At 30.8% G+C, this 12,359-nt stretch overlaps 1 protein-coding gene across 3 annotated transcripts in view; it reads left to right on the plus strand.

Annotated features, from left to right (window-relative positions):
- The window catches only part of LOC126734893 (hemicentin-1), a 393,008-nt gene that overhangs the window by 352,144 nt on the left and 28,505 nt on the right, over nucleotides 1–12,359 (plus strand). For all 3 annotated transcript variants that reach the window (XM_050438722.1, XM_050438723.1, XM_050438725.1), the window contains 2 exons: nucleotides 6,498–6,661; nucleotides 6,834–6,969. In XM_050438722.1, coding sequence (XP_050294679.1) covers nucleotides 6,498–6,661; nucleotides 6,834–6,969 — 300 coding nt within the window. The remainder of the gene's footprint in view (nucleotides 1–6,497; nucleotides 6,662–6,833; nucleotides 6,970–12,359) is intronic.

Genomic DNA, 12,359 nt, shown 5'->3' on the forward strand with positions numbered 1-12,359 from the left:
TTCTAGGAAATTGCAAAGAGCGCTGAAATTTAAAGAACGAACGACAATTAGAATTTGACATCTTTTGTGTGCTCCGACGATTTTTCTATCCTGATTGGAAAGAAGAGCGTTTTCGGTCTCGTTAAGGCGGGATTGGCCGCGAAACGAGATTTACCCGTCGAATAAAATTACGCTTTAATTAAGACTCGTTTTTGTTCTTCCAAAAGAATTATAGTGTACTTTTTTCTTTTTTTTGCCTATACGATCATCCTAGGAAATTACATAATTCGAACCATTCGGTTACTATTGGAGCATAGTCAAATTTATTCATTCTCTATTATGTCCCTGTATAAATTGTATTCGAATTAAATTATACAGTTGCCAACAAACTAAACTCTTTCATAACGATCTTATGGAATGTACCCGAACTATTTGACATTATATTTTAGATGTCCAAAAGGAAAAAAAGAGTTGCTGATGATTTCTAAAAGCCGAAAAGTCGTATCATGAATATATGATTTTTACATAGTAAGCATTAAATTATGCAATATAACCGATCCAATTTAACCGACCTTGTTTGTATCTCTTACGATTTTCGAGATCTCAATAATCACCATCGAATTTGAGACACCCCTGTACCAGTTATTATATTATAGATATTTTTGTTATTAGTGAAAAATAAACAAAAATAAAAAGCAATAGTAAGGTTACTCTTTTCGTATATTTTTGCCCAAAATAAATGACGTTAACATTTCATTAAGTAGGTTTTAAATAAACAATAAAAATCTATTACAGTGATCAACCTAGTTTAGATCCTCCAAGGTTTGGGTTAAAAAATAGTCTTAAAAATTCCAAAGTTTTATTCCATGTTGCTTAAAGCTGCAATGATTAGATAATCAATGAATAAAATTTTACACTAAAAGAAATGTAAAATTTAAGGAGTGATAGGAAAAATCGTTACTTTCCTAAACTTTACCTTTGTGACCAGACTTTGATAATTTTTTGGTAAGTATTTAATTAATAACGGTGTTGATTGAGAAAGAAGATTCATCATCTAAAGTTGTTTATTGAATAAATCATAAATATTTCCATAAATAAATAATTAAACAGCGTCACAGTTACCTAATTAGACACGAACAGCGATACAGCTTATTTTGCAAATAGCTGCTATAAAACTACATTGGTCGACTGAATACTGCGACCAAATATTAATGTTTATTATTGCGGAGGGTTGTTGGGTGGGGTCAGAAATAAAACAGAAACCTGTTTACGTAAATGTCGACGTTTCGACTTATATTAAGTCATCTTCAGGACATTGAAATGGATTTAATTTCAAATGACTTCAATCATTTCAAATACATAAAAAACACTATTAAAATAAATGTTCTTTACGTGTACAAAAATTAAAACAACAAAAAACAAAAACCACGACACAGTTAAAATTACATTCAGACACAATCCGTTAAAAAAAAAATTTATAAAAAAAAAACAATATAAAATGAATTTTTTGTACATTACATCTCTTACCTAAGTCTAGGTTTCTTTAGTTAACTCATTTATAAAAGAAGCGTAGAATTATTTTTAACATGGGTTAAATTGTAGGTGTTATTGTGGGCAAACTAGAATCAATAATAAGCTAAGAAACAATTGTTTTTTTTTTCTTTCGAGCGTCTTCTTCTCTCAAATACAAATACCTATCAAGTTTTAAACAAAGACCCCACTACTTCTATTCAGAACAAACTTAATAAACTATTAGAAAACTTGTGTAAATTAACCTTCATTCCAAAAGATCAAATTAAAAAACTAAAATGCAATAACGGAGTGCCTCCAAAAATAAAGAAAACAAAGAAAATACTTCTCTAAGACCAATAATTGTAAGTTTTATAGGTTCCCCAATATATAATCTCAGTAAATATTTAGCAAATTTAATTAGCTTAGCATTTGAAAAAGATCAATTCTACACAAAATACTCCTTTGAAGTAGTCACGCAATTGCAAAAATCACCTATATGTTCTGATCTAGTTATGTCAGAATTACAGAAATATTGCATGGAGAAAATACATTTTAGGTTACCATTTTTTAAAAGATTCGTTGACGATATTGCCACGTGTATTCCAAAAACTGAAATAGAAAACATAAAAAGTACATTTAACAGCTTCCACCCTAAATTGCAGTTCACTAAAGAGTGTGAAACAAATAACATTTCTAGACATTCTATTAATCAGAACAGAAGATAATACAATCATCACTGATTGTTATCACAAACCCACTTTCTCTGAGACATTTCTTAACTACCAATTAAAACACTCATTTAAACAAAAATTAAACATAATTAGCAACCTAAAATCCCGCGCAATAGCCTTATCTCATTCCAGTTTTCATCAAAAAAATGTTAACAAAATTAAAGATATTTTACTAAAAAACAATTTTCCTCATAAACTATTAAACAACAACCCTACACCTATTAAAGTCAAAGAAAACCAAAACCATAAATTTGCAAAAATTCCTTATGTCAAAGGTTTTTCTGAAAGGCTAACAGGAGTTGTTGTTGAAAATACCATCAACAAATACTTCTCAAAACTCAAAGATAAAACACCAAATGAGTTACAAAGTGGCGTGGCTTATAAAATACCCTGTTCTGATTGTCAAGGTCTGTATGTGGGTCAAACGGGCAGGTACTTAAAAACCAGAATTAGCAAACACGAAAGAAGCGTAAAACCAACGAACTACGTAGCATCTGGGAAGACTGCTCTAGCAGAACACTCCTTAAACCAACAACCCCAATTTGACTTTAAAAGCACTCGGATCATTGGCAGAGAATCAAATTATAAAAAAAGAACTTTACTAGAAATGGTTAATATAAAAAAGTACAAAGAAATTATTAACAAAAAACAAGACACCGATGATCTGAGTGCAAGTTACTATAATTTAATTAATTTATTACCAAAAAAAATAAAACTAAAACACAAAAATTTTATTTTTGTCAAAGAGTGTATGTCCCAAATTAAGATCTCACAGTGTATTCAAAAAATTAAGTTTCTGGTTTTGAACGTATAGGTACATACATCTTCCTTATCTACTAAGCCTTAACTTATCAACATAACATTGAATCATAAAAATTAAATAAATAAACGCTCGAAAGAAAAAAACATTTTTATGAATGTGTTTTAATTATAACTAAAAAAACCTAGACTTAGGTAAGAGATGTAATGTATAAAAAATTAATTTTATATTATTTTTTTTTTATAAAAAATTTTTTTTTAACGGTTTTTGTTTTTTGTTGTTTTAATTTTTGTACACGTAAAGAACATTTATTTTAATAGTGTTTTTTATGTATTTGAAGTCATTTGAAATTAAATCCATTTCAGTGTCCTGAGGATAACTTAATATAAGTCGAAACGTCGACATTTAGGTAAACAGGTTTTATTTCTGACCCCACCCAACAACCCTCCGCAATATTGAAGATATTGGGTCACAAACACGAAACTGAAAATTAATGTTTATAATAAATAAAATGTAACCTACATTTAAAAGAATATTAATAATATCTTTATTACAAACAATATTCGGAATCTCATTTATTTTATTTAAATTATTACAGCCTAGATCAGGGTTTCCCAACCTAGGGATTTGGATTTAAAATCTGGCTAAATAATGCAATAATAATGGTTCACAATATGGTTACAGCATTGGTGTTAATTTGAAATAAGTGTGCGTCAAAATTGGTGTAAATATTAAAGGTGATTTAATAAATATATACATTGTATATATTTGTACAGACTAGTGCATACTATTGGAGAAAAAAATTGCTAAAAAAAATAAATATTTCAAAAATTTTTCATAATCCCTTAATATTTTACAAAATTGTGAAATAGGTGTCTAATCAAATCAATAAGAGAATCTGTGTACAAATTTTCAGACCCCTGCATCTTTTAGCTTTTGAGCTATCGGCATTTTGTGAAAATTCTTGGAAAAAAAAATTAGTTCCTAAAAAAAAATAAATATCTTAACAATTTTTCGTTATTTATTAATATTTTAAAAAATGCTGAAATTGTAATCTAATCAAATCAGCTAGAGAAACTATACATAAATTTTCAAACCCCTGCGGTATTTGGTTTTTGCGTTATAAGCATTTTGTGAAAAGTTTTTTAAGGAAAATTAAATATTTTTGCAATTTTCAGTAATCATTGATATTTTGAGAAATGCTCGAATGAGTGTCTAATAAAATCAACTAGGGAAACTGAATACAGGTTTTCAAATTTCAACGTTATTGGGTCTTAGAATTATGGGCATTTATTGAAAATTCTTGGGGCAAAAAATTCCCCAATAAAATTTAATTTTTAAACAATTTTTTCATAATTCGTTAACATCTTGAAAAATATTGAAGCAGATATCTAACTAAATCAATGAGACAATCTGTATGCAAATGTTTAAACCCATGCATCAGTTATGGGCATTTTGTGGAAATATTTGGAGAAAAATATTCCTCTAAGAAATACATTTTTTTTTAACATAGTCATTATTATTTTAAATAATGCTAAAATAGGTATCTAATAAAATCAACTAGAGAATCTTTATATAAGTTTTCAAATTCCAACGTTATTGGGTCTTAGAATTATGGGCATTAAGTGAAAATTTTCCAATAAAATTTAATTTTTAAACAATTTTTTTATAATTGGCTAACATCTTGAAAATTGCTGGGGTAGATATTTAACTAAATCAATGAGAAAATCTGTATACAAATTTTCAAACCCATGCATCAGTTGTTTTTTAAATTATGGGCATTTTGTAAAAATATTTGAGAAAAAAAACTCCTCAAGAAAATCCAATTTTTAACAATTTTTCATAACTTGTTAATTTTTGAAAAAATGCTTAAATAGGTGTTTAATGGAATCAATTAGAACATCTGTATACAAATTTTAATAAGCTTACTTCGTTGGGTTTTTGAGTTATGGAGGTTTTTATTTTAAGAGAAAAAAATACTCAAATAAAATTCAATTTTTCATAAACTCTTAATATTTAAAAAAAAATTAAAATACGTGTTTAAATAAATTAATCAGAGAATCTATGTACAAATTTTCAAACGCCTGCATCATTGGGTTTTTAAGTTATGTGCAATTTTTAAATATTGTAAATAAATAAATAATTTTTTTAAATTTATTTTTTGTTTGTATTCTGACCTCATACAATTTTGTTAAATTGTATACACTTTTATATGTTTGTTTTCTTATATATTCTATGTGTATTTTTGTATGTTCTGTATTTTCTTATTTTTACTTAGGTTTTGTCTACAAATTGTAAAATGTTTTGACAATAAAGCATTATATTTTTGAAGAAAAAAATTTTCAAAGAAAATTAAATAATTTAAGAATTTTGTATCATTTGTTATTAGTTTGAAAAATGCTTAAATAGGTGTCTAATCAAATCGAGTAGAGAATCTGTGCGCAAATTCTGAAACCCCTGCGTCATTGGGTTTTTGAGTTATAGACATTTTGTGAAAATTTTTGAGGCAAAAAATTCCCCAATAAAATTTAATGTTTTTATAATTCGTTAACATCTTGAAAAATGGTGAAACAGATATCTAACTAAATCAATAAGAAAATCTGTATACACATATTTAAACCCCTGCATTAGTTGTTTTTTGAGTTATGGGCATTTTTTCTGGATGAAAATTCAATTTTAAACAATTTTTTAAAACCCGTTAATATATAAAAAAATGCTCAAATAGGTATTTAATTAAATCAAATAAAGAATCTCTATACCAATTTTCAAACCCCTGCATTATTTGGTTTTGGAGCTTTGGGTATTTTGTGAAAATTATTGGAGAAGAAAATCCTAAAAAAAATTAATTACTTTAACAAATTTTCTTTAGTCATTAATATTTTGAATAATGCTGAAATAGGTGTCTAGTGTCTAATAAAATCAACTAGAGTTTCTAATTTTTAAACAATTTTTCCATAATTCGCTAACATCTTGAATATTGCTGGGGCAGATATTTAACTAAATCAATGAGAGAATCTGTATACAAATTTTCCAACCCTTACATTAGTTGTTTTTTGAGTTATGGGCGTTAGTTAAAATATTTGAGAAAAAAATTCCTTAAGGACTTAATGTTTAACAATTTTTCATAATTTGGTAATATTTTAAAAAATGCTTAAAAACGTATTTGATCAAATCAATGACTGAATCTGTATACAAATTTTCAAACGTTTCTATTATTGGGTTCTTGATTTATGAGCGTTTAATAAACATTTTTGGTGGAAAAAAATTCCAAAGAAAGTTGAATTTCTTGCAAATTGTCAACATTGTAAAAAATGCTGAAATATGCATCTAATCAAATCAATTAGATAATCTATACAATACAAATTGCAAAACCTTGGCCTAACTCTTTAGTCGCTTCGTACGTGACGATTCACTAATTTTTACTTAGTAAAAATGTGAATGCACAGATACTTTTCAATAAAGTAATAGGATCTACTAGATTAAAAAATTTGTTTTTATAAATCATTAATTTATAGGACGTCCATCGCAACTGCAAAACTGCACCATTCTCAATCAAACAACAAACTCATTACAAGTGGAGTGCGTAGAAGGATACGACGGAGGACTAACTCAAAGTTTCGAAATGGAGATTTTGGAGTTACCGGGATTGAGATCCAAATACAATTTAACAACTTATAAGGTAAATAAAGTGAAACTTTAATAATTATTGTATGTTATGTTTTAAATGCGTTGCTTTACATTCCTTTTTTTTCCTGTTGACCCGGTTTAACTAACATCCTGTCCGGATCTAACAAAAAAATGAAAAAAGAAGAAAAATATTATCGTAATTTGCCTAACAATGTTCCTTCCAGGCCCCGGTGTTCGTGGCGGAAGGTCTCGATCCAGGAACAAGTTATCGGATCGTTTTGTATGCCGCCAACAAAAAAGGACGAAGTGACGCGACGGTGATTGATCCGGTCACTTTCAAGGGAGTCGCCAAACTTCAAGGTAAAACTCGCAAATTTTATATTACGTACACGAATAAAAATACAAAACTTGATTTATTATTATTTTAATAATATTACTTATTTTCTTCTTCAAAGCAAAACTAGTGAAATGAGATAGTTAGGTAATATTTATTTATAAAGGTATAATATAAGAGTAAATAAAAATTTAAATAAAATAGAAGCATAATAAAGAATACCAAATATAACTATTTCTTCAAAACACTGTTTCACTGTCAATATTATTGTCTACGCTTATTATGGGCTGAACATTGGTATTAATAGACGCATAAGAATGAATTTTCTACCTTTAAAACATATTGTATGGAGTTTTTTCATCTGTTGATCGTAATACTATTTACTAAGCTTTTTATTAATTCTACTACAGATGCATTTCAGGTTCTCAAAGTGTTATTTCTTCGAATATTCGATTTTACTTGATGCTGTATAAGTTGAATGGAATTAAAAATACAATAATATGGAGGTAGACGCAACCCTGTATGATTTTCCATTGCGAGTTTATCACACACATATTCTTTATTTATTTTAAAAGCTGTTAATACTTTTAAAAGTTCTCGTTTTTTATACGTCTCTTCAAAATATAATGAATTTTTTCTTTAGTACTATCAGAACAAGATTATTTGACTACTACGACTATGGTAACTAGCATTATTCATAATAGTAACACTATTTTTTGTAATATTTTTAATAAACCGATATTCAAACCATTTTTCAAAAAATGATAAGTCAGTGTCTTGGTGGTGTAGCGCGTAACTCGGTTCAAACCAATTTATTTCCAACCCGTGTGAGTCATACCTACTATCCAACCACAAAAAAATTACTAAGTCCAGACAAGCAAATTTTGTTTTAAAAGATTCAGAGATTTGGTGGCCGCCAGCTTTTAGACAGTGGAGAAGGTAGTGGGAGAAATTTTAATAAGAGCGCCACTTGATTTGAATATTTTACACCAAACCCTGATATATTATGATGGTAATATAAGCCCCCCTTAATCAAGAAAATGATGACCTATATTTATGCTTGTACCTAGATCCTAAAAGCTGAAAATAATTTGGGAAAAACTCAAATAACAATCCATAGGTCCACCAGATTGATATAATTATCCAAGAATCTGCATAGTCACTTCCATTTATATAAAAAAAATTAAATTCCACTGAGATATTTAAATTTAGTTAATTATTCAAAATGTAATACTGTAGTAATTTTAAATAAATAAAAAAATTGATAAAAGAATTAAGAGTTACTTGAGGTATGCTTAAGGCGAGGAATTAGTAAAAAAAAAAACAAATCCGCACTGAACTACTGTTCAAGGGGAAAATCCAAAACGTAATCACGTGTTGTTTACAAGAAGTATATGTTTGGAGCCTAATTCACAATACCTCACTGGCCCTAAATACCTTTTACAAACTCTAGTCAAGTCACATTAATCTAAATAAAACTTTTAAATAGTGTTCGAATGTAAAAGCCTATTAATGGTATGTTGGTGCAATATAACCTATTAACCAACAACCAACACTATGACTAAATACGTTATTTGTTACAAATCCCTACAAGATGATCCAGACTCAATATCAAAATCAATTATGTCGATGCTCGACTCAAATGAAAACCCTCAAGTTAATGTTAACAGACTTAGCAAGAACCCCTTAACGTTTTTGTTTTACATAAAAGAAAATAAACCCATAAAATTCAAATTAATAAATCAACCCCCAACCCTAAATCAAACCGTTCTGTTAGAATTATTAACTGGTTGGCTGTTATTTGGTGTAGAAATGAACACTTTTTACTAAACTACATTTGAATTGTATTAAATAAAATAAAACGTTAACAAAACGAAACAAATCGTAGAGATTGTTTGTTGCCTTATATATCGACTCATTGAGAGTCCTCTATCTATATGAAAGCCCAGATACTTTACTGTCGTTTTTGGTACTATTACAGAATTTCCAAACTCAAAACAAACATCTCTGACCTTCCATTTAAAGCTAAGAAGTATCGCCTCCGTTTTGTCTATAGCTATTTCCAATTGGTGTTGTCGCATCCATTTTAAAATCTCTCTTAAGGTTATGTTGACAGTTTGGATCATGTCCTTTTTTGTTTTGTGCGTAGCTATGATTGCCAGGTCGTCGGCATAACATATGAGCTGTACACCATTTGGAACCGGTAGATCCATTACATTGTTATACAAGATATTCCATAAGATGGGTCCCAATATGGACCCTTGTGGGACACCTCCGAAAACCTCTTTTTCTCGATCTTTTTCTACTATCATTGTTCTATTACAAAGGTAGCTTCGTAGCAAATTAATTAAATATGCGCTTATGTTCCAAGTTTTTAGTTTTTTCATTATTATCTCCCACGACGCACAGTTGAATGCATTTTTAGTGTCCACCAGTATAAGGGCGTTATGTGTTCCTGGCTGCCTTCGTGCTATGTCTGTTATCCTGGCGATTGCATGTGTGGTTGATCTTCCCTTAATAAATCCATATTGATTATTATGTAGTCCATCTTGTTTTTCATTAATTTCAATTTCCAGTCGGTTTTTTATTATTTTCTCAAAAATTTTTCCAATGGTATCTAAGAGACATATCGGACGGAATTTTGGTGGATCCATTTTATTTTTCTTGGGTTTATCTATTAACACTAGTTTGGCTCGTTTCCATTCTTCAGGGAAGCTCTGCTGTTGCAAAAAGCGGTTAAAAAATTGGGTGAAATAGCAGATGTTATCCATAATAACAGATTTAATGATTTTAGGTGGAAGATTATCAGGCCCTGGAGCCTTTTTTAGTTTTATTTTATTACAAGCATCTACTAGTTCCTCGGCTTGTAAGATGTCGCAGCTATTTATGACGGTTGGTATTTTTTCTCCACGTCTGCCTTTCATGAACAAATAGAGTTTCGAATTGGTTCATCTTCTCTTCGGTAACCCAACCCAATTATTTATTATCTAATCTCTGCCGCAATCAACCTTTCTTAAGTTATACTCGTGATCTTCTACCTATTATTATTCCACGATGAATTTTAGAAGTTAAACAAAACAAGCGGACTTCCCTTTTTTGTCAAACATGCGGTCCAGCGTCACTACATCCATCTCTCTCGCTTCTCAATAGCCAGCATCTGTCGGCACCGTCCACGTTGGAAGAAAAGAAGGCCATGAACGAATGTAAGCTAGAGCACTACAAACACCTTTAATATACGATTTCGCACTTATTTTTTAACGGGCATATTTAAACGCAAACACGTTCAATAAGAGAAAAATAAAATAAAATGCGCAAAAACTTGTGTGTCCTCTAATCTCTTGTGTAATTTGGCTAAGGTAGCTTAACTCGACAGCTCTAGAACCAGTCAGCTACAACCAGGGTAACGACCACATGGGCAAGTCGATTTCGGGCAAGTTCCAATCCAAAATCGCAGAGCCACAGTACAATGCTCAGTCCAGGCTGTGTTGAGGCTCACTTCAGCCGGTTGCCAACAGTGTTGGGATGACCAGAAGAAACCAGAGAATAGGAAGAGACCAGAGAATAGAGGAGAGAATGAGTAAAAGAAGAGGCCTCTAAAATAGAGGACAAAAAAAATCAGTAAAATAAACACACAATCAATTCTATGACAATTACCAACATGTTGCTACATACCTAAGGTGGTGAGCGAGGCCTAGAGTCTCGTTTTGTGGTTAGAAAATTTCAAAATCCCATAAATGGTGTGGGAGCAGCCGACCAAATCCAAAAATATCAGATCAATCCGAAATCCTCTTGGCTACAACTTCCCACTAGACGTTCATCAAATTAAACCCCAAAACTTGAGAGGAATATTTTTCCATTCAACCGAATTCCCGGCAAGATGAACTTAAATTTTCCTTAAAACCACAAAATGTTGACTGTTCTTTCTGATAACAGGATGGCTACAGATTGGACAAGGAACTGACAACTGACCAAGACAGTGACGAGTGACACTGGCAGTGAACTTGTCACTCTCCCTCTTCGACACGATCTGACCCTGCCTCTTGGTGCAAACTACGCGGAGCCTCACTCTATCAAAATAGAAATTCCGCGATACCACAGCAAAATGATACTGCTCGGGTACTAAAACATGGAAAACTAACAAAATTTTCCCAACGGGGCTACGAAATTCCAACTTTCCTCTTACGTCGCTCTGCCTGATTTATGACGCTCCGTCATCCGCCAAATGGAAACCAAACTTTAATGGGAAACAGCAACGCTGCCAAACCTCCACAACAACAAGTGTGTCAATAGTCATTACTGTCAATCACAGTCACTGTCAATCGGCTAGTAGGGTTAGAAACCAGATGTCAGGGCACGTTTATTTACTAAAACATAACTTGAAGAATTGAAGGGAAATATAGCAAGCAAAACTGGGGAGGCCAATTTCAAATCAATTAGGATACCTTGCCCAACATGATTCCGCTATAGAAGAAAGTATTTGTAAGTTTTCCTACACTAACCGATCACCATCTAAAAGGTCTTATTTACTCCACTCATAGCGCAATCTGTGGCACAACAGCACCCTCTAGAAGTCCCTCCAAACCCCAGGCATATACCGGCCTCATAGAAACTCTTGACAAACAAATCAAAGTCAGAAAGTTCCCAACACCAGGCACATGAATAGGGATTAAGGAAACATAATACGACTAACTCCACAGAGGTGTGCTGACAGGATAGGGTAGGTAAATACATTCCTAAAAATAATCAAACCCCAAAAGCCTTAAAAAAAATAAATTGCATTACTATCAAACCCCGAATTCCATTTATAAAACTGTAAATCACACAACCCTTTCAAGCCGATATCAAAACCCATAAACTTTTGCCCGAATTTATATGAAATCTCATGTTACATGCTTAGGGCAAAATCTGCATGTTACAGTGGTAATCCAGAAAACAATCTGCTACATTTTAAGAAGAAAATAATAAACATTTTGGAACAAAGCCCCTTTCTGAGCCTGCATCAATAATTGTTATCCTCTTCCTTTTATTTGAGTGTACTTTGGTGTGACATTTTTTTGAGAAGTCACTTCATCTTTTTTGTGCAGTATCATGAGTGTCAATTTAAGTTTCGTCAAGGTAAATTATTGGTCGATTTTCCTCCCTATATTGTCTTATAGCCGTTAAATATCCGCATAAATATAAATATTGGACTCCAATATTATTTGGCGTTTATGTAGTGAGTGTCTCTAAATAGAAATTAAATTTAGGGACAAAAAAGCTTTTTCTGTTTAACTATTTGAAATGTTAAAACGTAGATCCTCGTCCATATATAAACCTAAATTTCTTGCGAAAGGAAATATGATCCCTCCTATGTTAATGTCAACATTATTTTTGACATTATTTTTAACTTAATTTTTTTTAGTTGTAAAACATAGAA

Source organism: Anthonomus grandis, chromosome 4 (genome assembly GCF_022605725.1).
Source record: "Anthonomus grandis grandis chromosome 4, icAntGran1.3, whole genome shotgun sequence".
NCBI classification, from domain to species: Eukaryota; Metazoa; Arthropoda; class Insecta; order Coleoptera; family Curculionidae; genus Anthonomus; species Anthonomus grandis.